At 40.4% G+C, this 20,000-nt stretch overlaps 2 protein-coding genes across 2 annotated transcripts in view; one reads left to right on the plus strand and one right to left on the minus strand.

Annotated features, from left to right (window-relative positions):
* LOC138039829 (major facilitator superfamily domain-containing protein 12-like) overlaps positions 1 to 20,000 on the minus strand; it is a 151,782-nt gene that overhangs the window by 12,163 nt on the left and 119,619 nt on the right. The window lies entirely within an intron of this gene.
* Positions 3,584 to 4,992, plus strand: LOC138042140 (integrase/recombinase xerD homolog). The gene is made up of 2 exons (XM_068887938.1): positions 3,584 to 3,689; positions 3,962 to 4,992. Exons 1-2 carry the CDS (start codon positions 3,584 to 3,586, stop codon positions 4,990 to 4,992), a joined length of 1,137 nt encoding a protein of 378 aa, XP_068744039.1.

Genomic DNA, 20,000 nt, shown 5'->3' on the forward strand with positions numbered 1-20,000 from the left:
TACTAAGTTAGAAATTATTTTGTTTTCGTTTCACTGCAGAGTGACTACACAACAATTGCAATTACCACTTTTGTGCACTGTGTTACCTTAAAATTGCATTTCTCTCAGTCAATCAGAATGCAACTTTGTTCCCACGGTCTCTCTTCTCTGACTCCTTTGTAGTTGAGGAGGAAGACCCTGGTTCAGGCTGGTCACGTGCCTCCCAAAATTTGGCAGGTAGACCAAATATGTGTTAGGGGAGGGAGAAAATGTAGGCCTTGTTATCATTACGGTTGAGGGAATCAGCATGCATTTGATTTGTGGTCAAACGAGCATCGACAAAACGTTTCACGGGCAGGTATTTTATGTACTACACATGGAATTCGACAAAGGAGGCTGAGAAGAGAGACCCTGGGAACGAGGTTGATCAGAATGGACATTTTTTTCATGTTTATTATTGTTATTGGTGCCATAAACCGTTGTTGAGCGCTTTTATATTTCGTGCGATTTTAAGCCTCGTCAACCCTACTTTAACTGATAGAAATAATTTTAACAAGATCTCTGCGGTGATATAATCCCCTGCGATTGTAGCTGACCAAAAGAATATATTTGTTATTTGCTGCGGTTCGCAGAATAGCAGCAAATCGTTGTTTTCACGGTTCGCCGGTTTTTGACAGTTTCTATGGTGACGCAAGTACTATAAGGGCGGGATTTTGCTGAGTCGAGCTATTCTATGCTGACGTTGCTGCCAGCTTGCTCTCGTTTCGAGATTTTTATTTTCAAATCAAGTTTTCTCGTTAGCCCAGTTCACAGTACTCAAGTCTTCAGATCCTGTATTTAGGACGCACCGTTTTTCCAGAATTCCAAACAGATGGATCCAGCCTTTCAAGCCGAACTTGACCGGCAGCAGTCCAGCATGCTTGAAAAGCTCTCTTCAATCATCGACAACAAACTAGACTCAATGAAAAGACAGCTGGAAGAGTCCTCCAACACCCAAATGAGTGAATTAAAAAAGATCCGCCTTACGGAATCACGTACATTCAAAAAGAAAGGGCACGAACAACAATTCAAACACAACCAACAGGTGAAGTCCGTGGTTAGTGAAGCCAAAGACGCCGTCAACAGTGGAAAACAGGACGCATGTATCGCCAAGCTGAATGAAGGTATCGAGCTTATTGATCGACGCCAAAAGCTTATTTTAATAGCAGACAAATCTGAGTATGGCTGGAAAACCGTCGGCGAATACCTAGACAACGAACTCGCCGATAACGACCAGGACGCCAAGAAAATGAAAAAGGCCGAAAAGGAAGCTCAGAGAAAACTTGCCGAAACGCGCGCCTCCAAGGCTGCGAGGGTTCGCTCCTGGTCATTCAAGTCTACCAGAGCAGTGGGAAACACAGCTATTTCGCCATTACAAAGCTCGTTCGCTTTCCCATCAGGGAATTACACATCCCGTTTTTCACAGTCCGCGGGTGCCACAAGAAATATCGGTCCATTTGCAGGCGGTCCCGGCCAGAAACGTGGCACGTGTTTCAGCTGCGGTAAACCAGGCCATTGGCGAGCTGAATGTCCTTTGTTGGTCGTTGCACAGACGCAACCAGACGGAAAGAAGTTAAGTAATCATTTTATTGATTTGTGTGATAGCGAATCCCTATCGGGGAGCAATGATGCCTCGGAGCATGTTTCTGGACTTTCTGAAATAGATAGTAGACCCTTTGAGAAGGCAGATTTTCTAGAGCGGGAATGCCGTCCAGACAGCGTTCGAGGGAGGCTTAAAACAAATATTTTAGCTTGGAAAGAGCTAGAGCCCACTGAAGCGGTTCTGAGTGTGATTAAAGAGGGTTATAAATTACCATTACACAGTATTCCGGAGTCTTGCGTTTTGCGGAATAATAAATCTGCCTTAGACAATAACGACTTCGTCAAGGAGGCCTTAAATGATCTCTTAGGCACCCAGTGTATTTCCGTCGTTGAAAGCCAGCCATGGGTAGTAAATCCTCTCACTGTGTCAACCCGGGACGATGGGAAAAGACGTTTGGTACTCGATTTACGGTATGTTAACCCCCACCTTTTTAAGTATAAATTCAAATGCGAAGACATAACCACAGCCCTGGATCTACTAGGGGAGGGTTATTATCTGTATACATTCGATATCAAGAGTGCTTATCATCACGTTGAAATTTTTCCAAGTCATCGAACTTACCTAGGATTCCAATGGTCCTATCGGGGTAAAGCGACTTATTTCGTTTTTAACGTGTTACCGTTTGGTCTGTCCACCGCTCCTTACATATTCACCAAACTCTTGAAACCTCTGCTAAGTCATTGGAGGGGTTCAGGTAAGAGAATTTGCATGTTTTTGGACGACGGTTTAGGCGGCAATTCTTCCAAAGAGTCCGCTACTGTTGACGCCAAAGCAGTCAAGGAAGATCTTGGCCGATTGGGCTTCGTTCTCAGCGGAAATAAGTGTGCTTGGGAACCATCCCTTACCCAGACCTGGTTGGGTCACGTTTTCAATATGTCAGAAAACCGTTTGTATGTAACTGAAAACAGGTTGTCAAAATTAAAGGAATCCCTGTCATCAGTTCTGGATAGAATTGACAATGTTTCAGCCAAACTCCTAGCCCAGGTTACCGGTCGCATTATATCCATGTCAAAAGCCATTGGTTCGGCCGTTTATTTGTACACCAGACACATGTATTTCGCGATAGAAACTAGGCAATCGTGGGATGCCATCATTCCTTGCTCTTCAAAGGTTAGAGAAGAGCTACAATTCTGGGATAAAAATGTGGGCCAGTTAAATGGCAAGAAGCTGTTCGACGAGCCTCATGTTTTTGATTCCGTGGTTTATTCAGATGCATCTGAGCAGGGCTTTGGCGGTTACGTAGTTTCCGCAAAACACACTTTGGTGTGTCAGGGGCAATGGTAAATTAATGAAAGGGGAAAGAGCTCTACTTGGCGAGAGCTGAAAGCTGTACACAATATGTTATTGTCCATTGGACATAGCCTTAGAGGACATAAAGTACAATGGCATACTGATAATCAGAACATTGTTCGTGTTATCGACAGAGGGAGCACGAAACCTGATCTTCAATCATTGGTTGAAGACATCGTCTATTTGTGTGCCGAAAATCACGTTGTGGTTGTCCCGGTGTGGGTACCCCGGGAGCAGAACCAGTTGGCTGATTATCTCAGCAAACTTACAGACGTTAACGATTGGGGTATTAGTCCAGACATTTTTCGGTGGATCAGCACTTTATGGGGCCCCTTTACAGTTGACAGGTTCGCAACTTGGTATAACGCCAAATGTCTTAGATTTAATTCCCGCTTCTGGAATCCTGGCTGCGAGGGCGTGGACGCTTTTACCCAAAATTGGCAGGGGGAAAGCAACTGGCTGGTACCCCCACCAAGCCAGATAATTAGGGTATGGCGCCATCTTAAGCTTTGCAAAGCACAAGGGGCTTTAATAATACCCCTGTGGAAAGGAGCTTTGTTTTGGCCCTGTGTGTGTCCAGACGGGGTCCATTTAGCTAAATGTATTTTGGACTGGGTTGGAGTTCCAGAATTCAGTTCGGCCGCCACGACAAGGGGAAGGACTTACAATTCTATGTTCCATGGTGAACGTCTCGAATTCAAACTTATAGCTTTGTACATAAACTGGCAGTCTATTCGCCCAGTAAGCAGTGACAGAGGTTTTTGCTTGTCAACAGAAGGTTTGTGTGAACGTTGCATTCGAGGTTAAACAAATCCTTAACTTAGCCGTCTACGGCAGGAGCGAATTGCAGCCCACAGGAGGCAAGAAAATAATGAACCCGCAGGTGGTTTATGAAGGAACCCACAGGTGGTTAATTGAACACCAGTCCTTGAATATCGTTCACTACACTCACAGGTGGTGTTGTAAGATTCATAGTAGCATATTAACATCGGAGATGGCTTCAATCTCATCTTTGTTTTTTATCATGCACAGTCTCTCTGTTTCTCACAGGTTTAAACCTCTTTGATCAAGGCCCGTGGAAGGAGCTTGAAGACCGCGCAGGATCTGGCCGTGGGAGCATTCATCTCACCCGCTTGTTTGAAGCATTAAAGCAGACAGTCTTTTCTTCAAAAGCTTGTGGAACCGTTGTTAATTACACTAGTTCTTTAAATCGTTGGATTAAGTTCGCACGCGACAATAATTTAATCGTTTTCCCAGTTACTGTTGTTGATGCCGCTTTGTATTTTAGTTATTTGTCCACTTCTCAAGTTTCTGCCTCCGTGATCGAAACTTGTTTTAGCGCTTTAAAATGGGTTCACGACATTGCTGGGGTCTCTAACCCTATGGTTAGCCCTTTTGTAAGAAACGTAGTCGAGGGCGCTAAACGTCAAAATGCTAAACCTGTAGCAAAGAAATCACCCATTTCTCCTGAAGCTCTTACAGCATGTTGTACCGAATACGAGCATTCTAGGGAGCTACCAATACGTAGGGATATTTCTATGGCCTTACTTTTGTTCGCAGGGTTCTTTCGTTTTAATGAGCTTGCAGCCCTTGCAATCCAAGACATCAGTTTTAGTGAAACTCACTTAACTGTCAAAGTGACCAAGAGTAAGACCGATCAATATCGAAAAGGTAATGAAGTAGTGATCAGCAGATCTGGAAAAGTGTCTTGTCCTGTTCTTAATTTGGAAAGATACATGGCTTTAGCGGGCATTGATACATCACACAAGACATCAGATTATTTGTTTAAGCCTTTAGTTAAGGTCAGGTCTGGATATAAAGTTATTGAGAAAGTGAAACCGCTTAGCTATACTCGTGCACGAGAATCTCTAGTTGGCCTTCTAAGTAAGTTTGTACCTACTACGGATATTATTAGTTTGCATTCATTTAGAGCGGGAGGGGCAACTTCAGCCGCTAACGCTCAAGTCCCCGATAGATGCTGGAAACGACATGGCAGGTGGCAGTCTGAGACCGCTAAGGATGGCTACGTCGAGGATTCCCTCGACAATCGTTTACTAGTTTCTCGGTCCCTTGGGATTTGATTTGATTCTACTGACATTCTGCTCCCTTTCTTTGTATTTCTATCCAGTGCAGCAGTCAGTTCCCCTTTTTAACAAGTGACCAGTTGTGTTTGCTTTGTTGTCTATTAGAGGGAATAGGGGAAAACTTGTTATTTGCTGCGGTTCGCAGAATAGCAGCAAATCGTTGTTTTCACGGTTCGCCGGTTTTTGACAGTTTCTATGGTGACGCAAGTACTATAAGGGCGGGATTTTGCTGAGTCGAGCTATTCTATGCTGACGTTGCTGCCAGCTTGCTCTCGTTTCGAGATTTTTTATTAATGTCGTTTCGATTTATTTTGTTATCTTACAGTTGTTGGATTTTCCACCCCTCACCCTCGGGGTATTTGTTAAGTGCCTGGTTCTGCATTCGGGAGGGTTCAGGTTTCCTCTAAAAAGGGGGTTTTTCCTGACGGGCAGCAGGCACGTTATTATTGTCTGGGCTTCTGTTAGTTTCAATAAACGCAAACGGGGTCTCATTGCTTGCAGAATGCCGGGATAAGCGGCACAGTCCGTTACTAGGTCTATCCAGTGCAGCAGTCAGTTCCCCTTTTTAACAAGTGACCAGTTGTGTTTGCTTTGTTGTCTATTAGAGGGAATAGGGGAAAACGATAAGATTGTTGCTTGGCTCGCGTGGATAGTGAAGAACACGACAAGGATAACTCATTAACACAACATTTAATGAATCGCAGCGGCCATTATGAAGGTGCACAAAACGTACGCCACGCTGCATCTTGGGTACATACCAAATATGCCTTGCCGGCACTGTGCATAAATTATCATATTTATCAACATAATGTAGTAGGCTTAATCTCAATTTCAGAATGGTTATTCTGTAATTAACTAATTGATGTAACATGTGAGCTTTATTTGGCTTTCACGATAGAGGAATACGTATGACCTCAATTCTGAAGTTTCATTGGCTGTCACCTAAATAAACCCATACTTACCATGTATAAGCGCGGATCAATAAGCCACTCTTGTATAGTCCTATTGGCGTGTGTTCGTGGTGGAAGAGCGGATTCACCGTCCCGTGAAACAATAAAAGGACTAATTTTTGCGTTATTCTCGGGTAAAGGAACGCCTTTGGTTTCCAATGAAACAGCTGGGAGATTGATGGGTGCTGGAACTTTGTCGACGTTTTTGTCATCAGAATCAGCACCTGAATTCAATGCAATTATACTACCAGAAAAACCTCTGTTGTCAACACTAGCGCAGTTAGCATTGCTTGATGAAAGATTTTCTTTCGGAACAGCGACCTTTGCTGACGCTGGCTCTACCTTCTGGTCACTGATGGCCGTCCATTTAACACAATAAGTTCTGCGCGATGGACATTCTCGCTCACTAGTGGTCGCAGTATTAATTCCTGTAATTCAGGAAGGAAGACTCATCAGTGAGTGAAATTCAAGGTCTAAGTGCTACTGGACTGGTCTCTGTATGTTTCGGCCGCTCTTGATGCCTTTGATGGACTCGTCATTAAATATTATGGTGGCTCACACTATTTTCAACAATTCCGAGTGACTATCTTTCTAGAACGATTCACTCATGAATTACTGAGGATTGACCCTCGTAATCCACGTTATCTTAATATGTCTTGTGAAATTAACGTGTGATATGTTGATTGATTCGCATGGAGAGTGAAGAACACGATAAGGATCACTCGTGAACACAACATTTAATGAATCGTAGCGGCCATTGTGAAGGAGAGCACACGGACAAAAACATATACCACGCTTCACGTGGCAACCACTGTTACACGTATAGAGAGTGTCATGGTGCCATTCCAAACACCAATGAATGCTTAACAAGATGCACTTATTTATGTGACGTAGTTGATTGCCATGGCAACAACAGAGCTATCTAGAAATACGCTATATTTTTTGTCTTTAAACGCTCCTATCTTAAATCGTCATTTTAAAGATTTGAGCGATAAAAGCAAGGATTGGTGTTTCATATGGTGCGATAACCTTGCCGTTACGTGAACCAATGTTGTAGAGTTAATTGCTCTAACAACAAAAATTCCCTCAGAATTGTTGAAACTGGTGCAAGCGACCTTGAATGGGATATTGAATCAAATTAGGTAGACCGACAAGGAGCCTATGCAATAAAGCTGGTAAAGCTTATCTCGAAACTGTTTTTTAAACGAGAGGAATAGTGGAGGAGACTTGAACCAGATCTGCTCTGTCAAGGCAACAAATTTACACTGAGTGGGTCGTATACCTTACTTAGACAAACAAAGTAACATTGGATGATGGTTTAAGGTTTTGAATTAACTTTTTTAAACATTTTTTTTTTAACTTCACGATTTAACTTTGTCCAACAAGCTCTTTCCAAATGACCTGTTTGTGACTTTCTTGAAATCAAGTAAATGTACTCGTTTATACAATTAGATACCCAACCTGGTGAAAGACGAGTCATCAATTCTCCATGAGCAGTCGAGGGAGTGAAAGATGTAAGACTCTAAGAAGGAAGGAAAATGTGATTCATAATAGGAATTAAACCAAATGTCAATGAGTGTCCGCAAGCACTCGTTTACCACTATCTTTACCGAGATCCACGAACAACTGCTTTCTCAAAACACAACCACGTTATAAACAAAGGTTCAGTCTTGGTAATGACCATGTTTAGTGTTCATTGTTTCAGTCTTAGAGTACGCACTTTAATAATTAAGGACTCAGTACTTAATAAAACATCGGTTTTCGGAAGATATGTAGAAGGCAAAACTGAAATCCCTTCTGAATCAATAATTTTAGGAGATTGTTCAGAACCAACAATCTCACATGCCATTGCATATTAAATGCCCGTAGCATCATTTTGAAGATTTTAAAAGTGGGCCTCCATTGACTGAGACTAAAGTTCTCACTATGCTATGGATCCTGGCCGTTTTGCCTTAAAGAGTTCATTGTTTTCTTCCAGTAATCCGTGCGCATGATAGGCGTTCTGCTTCACTAACTAGGCGAGAAAACGGATTCAGTGAAATGTAGCAGTAGATTTTCAAGCAAAAACAGCTAGAGTGAGGTACAGACTAGGCTCAACTTACCACGAAATTTCCCGCCTGTAGGGTCGTGCCAAGAGGCTCTTTAGTCCCAACATGAAATATCATTGCAAGAAAAACGCCTAATGCTACCAATATTGCAGTCATTACCTGAAGAATAAGGGATATTATTAAAAATTCAATCATTGGATAATGCAATTAATATTAAAGACTTTTTATTGGCTTAGCCATCATGGGATAGGAGCTACTTTACCATAATTTACAAATATGGTAAGAGTACACGTTGGCTTAAAACTAAAACGGAGCTAAAACCATTTCGTTGAGGAAACCATGGCGGCTGGCTAAGATCGCTTCGCACCGGAGTTAAATAAAAAAGAAGTCCTTGAACTGTTACAAAATGTAACACCGAGGAGCGCAAAGAAAGCCACAAAGTAGAAATAGTAAGAATTCTGACCGCAATCTACTACTGCGCCATTCACACAACCATCAAAACGTTAATGAAATGTCCATTGCTTCAGTAAAGTATGATAAAAATTTAACACCAAGTACTTTACCATGAAATCCTTGGAACTGTTTTTAGAAATTTGACTTTCGGAGTCCAGACCAAATATTATCCAAGCCACAACACAGGTCGAAATACCACTCAAGTAGGTGAAAGCGGTCCTAAAATGGGAAATTGCACGTTTGAATACCACTTTAAATTTAAATTTGTGATTTGGTCATGATTATCAAGTGCGGGAAGCGGATTCCGATCTCCCAGGGGTTGATAGATTAGTCCATGGGTTTGCTCCACTTGGGGGCTCCATGGGGAAGCAGTTAGAGCGCCTGCCTCGGCATCCGGAGATACCGAGTTCAAGACGCATTCTGATCACTGATTAAATTCTTAAGGAGGGTGCCTACTAATAAAAGATATTTTTACCCCGGTTTATGACTATGCAGGAAATGTAGATCTTAACAAGTGTTATTGAAATCCAAAAAGAATATTGTAGGTGACCACGCATTTCATGAATAATAATTGTAAAAAGCTTTAAAATACAAAGCAATGTACGGCGCTCTTTCTCAAAATTAAAGCTAAATTAAGTACAAGTAAGAGCATAAAACAATTCTTTGTTCCCTTACTATGTTGTAATGTTGAGACTGAAGAAATAAGTGTATAAATACATAAACCGATAAGATGATACCAAACATTAAAAGGATGTGCTGAGATGCGTAAGACAGAGTGTTACCAAAAATAGCATTGCGTGACTAGCGTTACTTTCTAGAAGCTTCGCGGGAGTTTGTAGTTTGTTTATTTTTAGGTTCATGCGTAAGCGTTTCTAAATCGGTGTGTTTTGTAATCTTTCTATAATTAGAGTGATTACTATTTTAGAAAGTTCTAGAAGTTTATTGTCAGAGTATATAAGTAGACGAGTCCAAGCGGAGTGTTTTTTAACTAGTTTTTCACAAGCGGAGAGAGTTGGCGTTAGCCGTGTTTAGTCAAGTGTGACAGAAGCAGTGTTTATTCAAGTTGGCGGAGGCAGTGTAAGTTTATCGAATACGTGTTGTTAAGAGTTTTACTTCGTGGAAACTACGTTCACTTTGGAATAAATCTTCTTGTTGTTGTTCCGACAACCCTGCGTTCAGTTTAGTTTGTAAACTAACTTTCCTCAAAACATTCGAACTCGTAACACAGAGCTTGAGGCAACGTATAGGTGTTTTCAGTCCTTGTTTGGAGGGTGATAGCTGCTTTAAACCAGATAGAACGCATATTCAACCTAGGTAAAAATGGAATCCACCCGAAGCCCGCTTCACGCTACAGCTATCAGCTAGCAAAGTTTCACTCGTGACTGTTGGCGGAAGCAAGTTCCCCTAGTGTGCGGTGGCATTTTGAGCGCTGATGTTCACGCATGCCATCCCCGCCGAAATGTCAACATGTTGAATAAATTTTGGCATGAGTGAACATTTCCTCTAAGTGTGCGCGCGTGAAAAGCTATCACCTTACCACCTTACACCAAGACGCATGCGTAGTATTGGAGATACGACGAATTAATACGGTAGCAAGTAGTGATTTAGTTGCTGAATTAATGTTGTCCAGAAGACCATATAAGCACATGCAAAATAAGCACACGCGCAGGTTTCTCCGTCATTCTTGGAAATATTTTTCAAGTAATTCTCGATTTTTTATTCGGGACACCTTACGTTGTAAGGACATACTCATTCGTCGTATCTCCAATACTACACATGCTTTTTGGTGAAAGATGGTATAGCGATGGCTTGCACGCTTGCAAACTTAGATGAAATGTTTACTCGTGCCAAAAATTATTCAGCATTTTAAATATTCTGCGTCGGTGGCACGCTTGAACATTAGCGTTCAAAACGCCATCGAACACTGGGGAACTTGCTTACGCCAACAGTCGCGATTGAAACTTTGCACGGCTGATAACTCGAGTGTGCGGAGGTCTTAAGACCGGATTTGACCGAAAACGTGAATGCATGTTCCTATATACTAACAGGATGCCTTAACAATCAGTCACATTGCAAATGAACTCATATATAAAGGACAAGGATTATGTAAAAACCTCCATGCGCTCAATTCCACTGCTTCCATTTGATTTTTTGCAATGAACGGAATAAGAGACAAATGAGAAATATCCAATAAGCTGCCGGCGACACCCAAAATGACATTCAATATTCCAAAGTATATCATCATCCGCCCTTGTCCACTGTGCGAACTTTGACAAAAGTAGAAAGGACCGAAAAATAGCGGGACGAACACTGCTTCCAAAATCGTCGCGCAAAAATGCCAAGACTTTTTTTTCCAAGCTTTCGGGACAGGAATGGAACTCGAATTCTGTCCACCAAGATCGCACAAACGGGCGACGCGACAGCGTGAACCAGCTGTTTTTCAAGAATCAACCAGCCGGAATTTTTTGGAGAGAGACCAAGCACTTTCATAAGGAAGACAAGACGGAAAGAGAAGAAAAGTTGTTGAGTGATGTCATTGATGACGTGGCCCAATCCACAAGCACAACGTTGAAAGAAGGGTGCGCGAGACTCTCGATCTCCCTGTGGCTGCCTTAAATCATAAGATCTATGTCGCAGATACAGTGCATTCATTGTGAAAACCTGTAAAAAAGTGCTTGTCAGTTATTTTTCGTCACTAATCATGAGGCTTGAAGGCTGACAGGCTGCGGAAACAGCAAGAGGTTAACGTTGTGAGGAAGTTTCTCAGTTGATAGTATGTAAACAACAATATATGTAAACAACAACAAAAAAACAAACAACAGAAACAAATCTATTCTTAGAAAAATATGACTTATCACCAGATTTAAATATGGGTAGAACACGAGCCATTTTCAGTTGATCAGGAACAATTCGTAGACAGATTAATTAATCATAGGGAGCTTTAGGCCCCGTCCACACGTATCCGGAGATTTTTGTATCCGGAAAGTTTTTTGTGCGGATACAAAAATATCTGCGTCCACACGTAGCGTATACGAATCCTATACGACCGTCCACACGTATCCGATTCGCATTCGGACATCTCAAAGGATTAGTCAACAGAGCATGCGGAAAAAGACCGGTTCTGATACTGTGACGTCGGCAGATACAAAAATAGACGGATACGAGCGTCCACACGTATCCGGATACACAGCGTATAGAGAAATTTCCACTCTGGAGAGCGTATACAGAAATCTCCGGATACACCGAGCGTATACGGCGGACACGTGTGGACGCTAGGTGTATCCGGATAAAAAAATTTGCGGATACAAAAATCTCCGGATACGTGTGGACGGGGCCTTAGTAACGACAACGGCGACGTCAACGAGAACGTCACAAATTTACATATTTAGTGGCCGAAGACAATAGCTTTGCACGCTCTGCACGTGCGTTTTTCATTTTTGTCTATTTCTTTGTCGTCGTCAGCAAAACAACAACGTGAAATGATCAAATTTGAGTACGTGTATAAAAATGCCTGTTGGTTTCCCCAACGTTGGGAGCACCACAGCCCGCACACTGAATACATTTGTTTTTACGTTATTCTGAGATGAACCATGACCACTTAGAATTGAGAGCTTATACAGTAACAACGTCGAAGCAAACGAGAACCGCTTAAAAACAGGAAAAATTTAAGGCCTGACTTCAACATTCGCTTCAACATCCGTTGTATTTTGTTGAACAGCGATGTAGAAACAGTTTGCTCCAGACCCCCATTCAACCTTGTTGAAACATGTTGAAACGAAGTTGAATCGATGTTAAATGAGCTTCTCTATCTCTATATCTCTTCGTGCCATAAGGCACATAAGGCTTTGACACTCTCTTTCCATCCACTTCGGTTTGCTGCTAAAGCTCTGACAGTCGTCCATGATTGCCACCCAGCTACTCGTCTTTCGTCTTCAACTATTCTAGACTATTCTCCTCCATGTTGTTTTTGGTCGACCTGGTCTCCTCCTCCCCTCTGGCCTCTACTCCAATGCTGTAACACAGTCCTCCTCTCTGTTCTTCCTCAATATATGCCCGATCCAATTCCATCTTCGGCGTCTGATCTCATCACTCGTTCTGTTCACTCCTGGATTTCTTGGTGCGAGATGGTCCGTGGCCATCTTATTCTAAATGAGCTTAAAAGCATTTAACCTTTGCTTCAACAACCATTCAACATTTACTTTGTTTTCAAGCCGTTTGCCCCGCTCTTTCAACATGGTTGGGTATGAGCGTGCGCACTAATCGGTCTCTCAATGACGTACCCATGTCCGTAACTGAATACCAGGCCTCTCGTGAAGCTTGTTGAATCAAATGTTGGTGATGTGTTGAAACTGTTTCCCCAACCCAGCAGTCAACATCATTCAACAAAAATCGTGAATTGGTGCGCGCTTTCTAATTCTTTCCAAACCTTCACAGTATTCACACCAATTTTATTTCTGAAAGGTTGGTTCACACTTTCCATCCCGAAATGATTGAATGACGTTCTGTTAACCGCCCTTGTTGTCCTTCAGAGGTTATTGCATGAATGCTGTCTTCATGGGTCTCAAAACTACCAAAATCATAAGTGATAATCCTTTCTTTCAGATATTACTCGTCGCAGAGTTCTTGCTCAGTTAGGTCATATGACAGGAATAAAATTAAATATTTTAAACTTTTCCTTGTGACAAATGGGTTGACTTCGGAGCACAAGAATTTCCTAATCGGTTAAACTTTGGACGGACCATTTTTCCAAGCAAAAATCAAAGATATTAAAAGGCTTTCAAAGTTTTTCTTTTTGACAGAAACGCCCTAAAATTCCCGAAAGATGAATCCAGTGTAACCTTAAAGGTTACTACTCTCGCGATAGCCAGATGACAAGCGGTGCATGTAAAGCTCCGGGCAGACGATTTCAACATTTGCGCCAACATCCGGTCGATTTTGTTCAACGATGTTGACTGCTGGGGTGGGAAAATGGTTTGCACTGCGATTCAACTTCGATTCAACATGTTTCAAGACGGTTGAAAGAGGGGGGCAAACGGACATCGCTTTTCAATAAAATCGAACGGATGTTGAAGCAAATGTTGAAGCCGTTGGTTCAATGGAGTAATGATATTAATCGAAGATCGATTGCAAATAATCGCGTAGACACGTGTAGAAAAGGGGTTTGAACTACTTAGCAATAAACCATAGCTCAACTGAGAATCATAATGCGCTATGAAGATGAAACACTGAGGAAATGCATTAACGTAAGGGAACTGAACTCTAAAATGGCTAAGCCAAAGAATGAAAAGAAAATACTTACTTTGGTCTTGCTCCTAATCTACCGGTAGACGATAAATCCAACATAAAACAAGGACAAACTTGATTGCTTGTAGCCGCTATCGAGGTAGCAAGAACAATAACTCGAAATTCAAACCAAGTCCTCGTTTTTAAAGAAAAAATCAACGGAAATAGCGACTGAAGCACTACGTAACTAACTATCGTGTTTAAGCTAATTAGCTAGGATCAGATTTGGGCAAAGTCCCTTTTTAAGTAAAATTGCTAAAACAGAACTTACAGCGCTGAAGCTAATCAAGAATTGCGAATTATTTTTTTCTTCTTTTTTTTTTACATACTGTTTGTAAGCCACCATATTGTAATATTGGAGCTGGCCACCCCTTTCGGCAGCAACATTGTTGCTCTTCTCTATCTTCATCTACTGCAAAATATCAGGATGGAGTCCAAACGTTTAATCTCGGGAAAAAAAACTAGTGAGCGTCGGCCCTCAAAAAAGATAAGAAAAGTATAAAATAAATCGGCTATTTCCTGTAATTCTATTCCGGAATAACCCCCCCCCCCCTCGGGTCTCAACTGCGTTGTTGGAGAAGACAAGGTTTAAACACCTGAAGTTCATGTTTTTAATCGAAACCAGTATAATCCCCAAAAAATTACAACTTAAAACGGTATTAATCGAAGGTTGATTGAGAAGAATCAATTCGAGATGTGTAGAAACGTGGTTCGAACTACTAAAAGGCAATAAACCATATCTCGGCTAAGTAAAGCGCTATGAAGATGAAACACTGAGGAAACGCCTATACAAAGATCTAAATCTGGGCCCGCTTGTTCGAAAGCCGATTAACTTAATCCAGGATTAGCGTAAACTTTTGTTTCATGTTTTCAACTTTTTGGTGAAAGTTTCTTTTGCTTTTGCTTTTCAAGATTGACTTCTTCTAATGTAAAGTCTTGCCGCCGAATATCAGCGTTGAACAGCATTTGGGAGTAGAGAAAAATACTACTTGGTTAATTTTTAACCTGGAATTAGCGTTATCGGCCTTTGAACAACTGGGCCAACTCTAAAATGACTAAGGCAAAGAATAAACATATTTAAAAACGTTTTGGTCTTAGATCTTCATCAGTTTACAGCATGTATATATATACATTTTTTTTTTGTCTGGCTCCGAATATACCGGTAGATGATAAATCCAACATAAAACAATGACGAACTTGACAGCTTGTAGCCGCTAGCGAGGTAGCAAGAACACTATCGACAGGTCTCAAAAACCACTGAGCATGCTCACTTATTTCCCGCCATCAATGTTTCAAAATGGCGGACGACAAATGAGATTTCCCCACGTACTTTAACCTCTCACCAGGCCGCTCGTACATTTGTTCAAATATTAATAATCGGTTGAGTTGCGCCTTCGACATTTCTAGTTTACCTCTGTACGAAGTTTAGAGAGATCGGCGGCTGTTATCCAAAAGATATTGTCTCCTATCTGGTTCCTTCTCGTGTAAATGTTCGCTGCTGGTGGAAGATGAACCGGACTCTGTTTTTCTCGTTTGTTAAAGCTGCCCATGGTTTGTTAAGCTTGAGATGTGGACTACGTTTACGTTGTTTTTTGCACAAGAAAATATCAAAAATGACTTTTTTTTCGTTCCAATGGTCTTGAGAAAACACTTCCTAAAGGTGTTCTTGTGGATTTAAACCGAAAGGAGCGACTGCATGAAGTTCATATAATGGCGAGAGTGACGAGACTAAGTCGGATCGTGTGCAAAAGATGACTTCGCAAACTAATTTGTGAGTAATAATTTACAATTTTGTTTCCGCTTAGCGTTCGTCTAGCGTTGTAGCTCCATCATGATTGTAATTTCACGTTAAGAAATGCTTTAATATCGTCCATTTATCTTTGTACGCTGCTCTCTTTTGATGTGAAAATAAACTGGATTCGTCTTAAGTTCGATTTTAAGGTCATTTATATTCCCTTTTCTGGTGAATGTCTAAGTTATTGTACTTTTTAGCAGTCACAACTCAACGATCCTTGCGTTCAAGTAGTTACCAAGTTATGGATTTGCAATTAATTTGAGTTTAAAATCAAAATCAAAATCCATGTTACCGGTAGTTAAAATAATGTTTGGAAGAACAGAAGTGTAGGTACAGATGTATATAGATCTCTATAGATTCAGGTTCGTGACTGTTTTGCATATCTTTTTTTTTTTAGACTGTTGTTTTCTGGAAGCATTAATGATGTAATTTTGGTTTTTGGGGGACTGTCATGTGTTGTTGGATCAAGGAATCTGTTTTGAGTCAAGTATGGTTGACAGTGGATAGTTTTTCCTGAAAAGGCTGAAAGGAAGCTTTATTGCCTTGGACTTTTTTTGGTTACACCCCACATGTTTGTTCTTTTCTTAGATGGGAAAATTTATTAATATATTATGTGATTTGGAGCTGCAGCTAGAAACAGTGTTCCTGCATGCATAAGGTATCATTGGGTTTTGATGGCAGTAAAATAATTTTGGTAAAAAATATGTTTAGAGTTTTTATCATAACTTCTCATCTTGGTCCTGATGGACTTCAAACATGCTCCACCATTTTGCACATGGAACTTGTCAATCAACCATTATCTTTTGGTGTATTTTCAATAAGATCTTTGGATAGCAATTGATTTATTTTTCTTATCCCTTATGTGTAGATATCCTATGTCTGTCACATAGTTACTTTTAAGCTTTTATTTCCTGTAGTGTGTCTTTATTATAGTTAGCACATGACCCCACAAGCATGTATTATTGCTTTAATATTGATTGTGTTTGAATAAAGGATATTGTTGTCTTGTCTTGTAGATAAGGCAAAACAGCCTCAGTTGCATTTGCATTTTTATTTCTGAGTCTTACTTTTAAAGGGCAAACCATTAAAAAGTGCACAAGGCTGTTGCCTAACAGGAGCCCGGTAGCCTGGGGCTCCCAAAGAATAGCTCTGGGCGCCTTAATTTTTCACAGCAACACCTTTCACTTCATACATGTACTGTATGTTGGGCTCCTAAGTTCTCAGCGTTTAGCCCTGAGGGCCCCTTTAAAATTTTCTTAGGCAGCAGCCTTGAAGTGCATGTATAGTTTGCAGGAGTCCAGGAAAATTATTCCAAATATTCATTGATTTGAAGTTTCTGAAGCAGGTAAATCTTGAAGAGTTTATGTAACGATATTTGGAATATACAACATTTCTATTTGGGAATGTTTAAGTCCACATAATTTATTTTCTTTATGTTGAGAAGTACTGTAAGAGCTGTCAGGTAACTCAGATGGAACCTTAGCTGTAATTCAAATTATTAGTACAGTTTTGGTCGTTAGTGGAACATAATATTTTATTGCAACATTTTTTAGTGAGTGATTAACCCATTGACTCCTGACCTGGGGATTCCCCATTGACAAGTAAAATCGTCTGGTGTTAGACAGAGTAAAATGCTAAGTATGGCCGGTTTAGGGGTGAAAGGGTCAAAGTGCTATTGTTAGTTTGACTTTCTTTTTCTTCATTTGAACCAAAACAAGTGATTAATCATCACCTCCACCATGCTTTGCTTTGCGTTGCATTGGCTTTTAGAACAAAGTATCAAAGTTGAAGCTGGTAGCTCAAGGAGTAAACTATAAAGGCTATAATGGTATTTGAGTATATATTGTAGAACAAATTTGCCTATATCATTTAAGTCATTAAATCAATGGGAATCCAAACATGAGGATGCAGTTTGCTCAGGAGGGGTTTTCCCTATGAAAATGGCAGGCCACTTATTGGATTTTTTTTAAAACAACCCTTAAAGGTAACAGAACCTTGTTTTGTGGACGTAGGCTAAAGAAATCTGACCTCTTAGAGGAACCAGTTCTAAAGTGACAAATGACTGGCTAATAACTTTTACCAAATTGTCTTACAGTTCCAGTCATTTTTCAGATTGATAGCCTTAAATATACTGCAGCAACTCCGCCAGCTGTTTGGTCTCAGCATCATAAGCAGTACAAATCCACATTTTTTTCTCCAAAAAGGAACAAAAAGAACCCCTGTCATTTTGGTAAGGGAGCCCCCCTTGGGGCAGTTTGTTTACTTTACCACCATTGTTTAATACTATCCAGGGACTAAATCAAGAATGGAAATAGATTACAGTTTGAAAAAATATGCCACTTTTTTTTACTTCTTACTCCTTACTGCATTCAACTTTAATTTATTCATCCTTGGAAATGGTAGGAATGATTAGTATTCTTTAAAGCAATTGCTAAAAATTCATTACACCTAATGTTGAAACATTTTTTCCATATGGAAAGGTAACAGCAGTTATTTCTGTGAAAGTCTTCTCCAGAAAACTCCAACATGGGATTACGCCCCTTTCAGATGTAGCTTTGTATGCTTTTGCTCGATGACTTTGAACAATTATTACATAAACATAAAGTTATGGAGTGTTTTAAAAGTTAAATCTAATGGAAGGGGATTTAAATTATTGAAACCACTGTGTTGCAACCAGAGTCCACAAAGAGAGGTTAAATAATCTATTGCACTGGAAGTATTTAGTAGGCCAGCATGAAATTTGTTTTGGATAATAGCACTGAATCACCTTCAACAACTTTTCTAAACTTTGAAGATACCTAATTTTATATCCTCCTGCTGTTTTATTGCTGGAAGATAAAACCAATTCTTGATTAATTATTTTTGTTGTCACATTAACCCACTACAATGTGTTGAAAGTGTATTATTAGCTGTAGTAATATTTTGTTACAGTAAAATCCCCCCTGCTAGTGAGCTGGATTTCTGAATCAAATTTTCAACTTGGAATACCGGTATTGATGTTTTGGCTATTCAGAGTTAACCTAATCTATGTTTATTTCTATAATAGGCCTTATCACGGTTTTCGACGCCATCTTGACGGGTAGGCAAAGCGGTCAGAAATTACAGTGTTTGTATGAGAATCCGATAGCAAATAACTTCTTCCAAAATTGAATTTTTCACAATTTCTGAATCGCAACGTTAAAATACTAGGTAGAAGGTTGTATTCACCAAGTTTGAAGTATGTAGCTTGGCTAGAAGACGCTCAGTTAATTTTTTGAATTTTCCACACATTTGTCTGTAAATTTGGCTGGGTAAACAAACGTCTAGACGCAGTTCGCGGGAAAAAAATGTTGAGACTGATGTATGGAAAATTAAAAAAGAATAGCTCAGCGACTTACAGGAAAGCTACATCCTTCAAACTTGGTGAATACAATCTTCTACCTAGTATTTTAACGTTTTGATTCACAAATTGTGTAAAATTCAATTTTGGAAGAAGTTATTTGCTATCGGATTCCCATACAAACACTGTAATTTCTGACCGCTTTGCCTACCCGTCAAGATGGCGTCGAAAACCGTGATAAGGTCTATTTGGAGGGAAGCAAACGATTGGCATTTGCTTGAAATAACTATAGCAAAATATAATTGCAACTAAAAGGTTTCCTTCTAGTGTACCCAATAATGAGGTGCTTATATGGCATGTTATGTATGATATTGGTGCTGAATTCACTTTAAAATTTATCTTTGAACGACTGAAATACATTTCTAACTTTTCAGGGACGTCATGCATTTCTTTTTTTCCCTCCGTCTCAATAAATTTGCCTCCATGGACCACTTGAATGGCCATTTTAACAACTTAATTTTGAAGAAAAATGCAAAAATCTTAACATTTTCTGCTAGATGCGGGCCCCCGCGGAAACAGTGTGCAAATATTTAGTCGAAAGAGAAACCATTTGGAAATTTAGTGATATATTTTTTGCTCCACTTTTTAAAAGATAAACGCATGAATTGAAATCAAGATGGTACTCCATTAGCCGGTAAGCTCCACAAACGAATTTCCACTCAAACACTGTCACAGCAACCTGGACTCGCGTTGACCTTGAAATTGTTAAAGAAATTTCCCTCGTAGCACTCGTAGTACGGTGGCCCACAACTAAAAAGAGAATCTCGCTGGCATAAAAACGCTCTATGCAGTCAAAACATTCGTCCGTTTTACTGGCCTGAAAAAGGTCTGTTTTTTTATCGACGGAGATCGGATAAACACCCGATGGCAGCCATGTTTTTCGCCAGTGAACAATAAGTCAGTGGTTATTGTCTTGCGCACGCGTCCTTGAAAGGCAACCTTAGCCAATCAGCGGTTTTTGAGACCTGTCAACACTATCTCGAAAGTGAGACCAAGTCCTCATTTGTAAAGAAAAAGTAACGGAAATAGCGACTGAAGCATTAATTACGTAACTAACTATCGTGTTTAAGCTAATTAGCTAGGATAAGACAGTATCT

Source organism: Montipora capricornis, chromosome 3 (genome assembly GCF_036669925.1).
Source record: "Montipora capricornis isolate CH-2021 chromosome 3, ASM3666992v2, whole genome shotgun sequence".
NCBI classification, from domain to species: Eukaryota; Metazoa; Cnidaria; class Anthozoa; order Scleractinia; family Acroporidae; genus Montipora; species Montipora capricornis.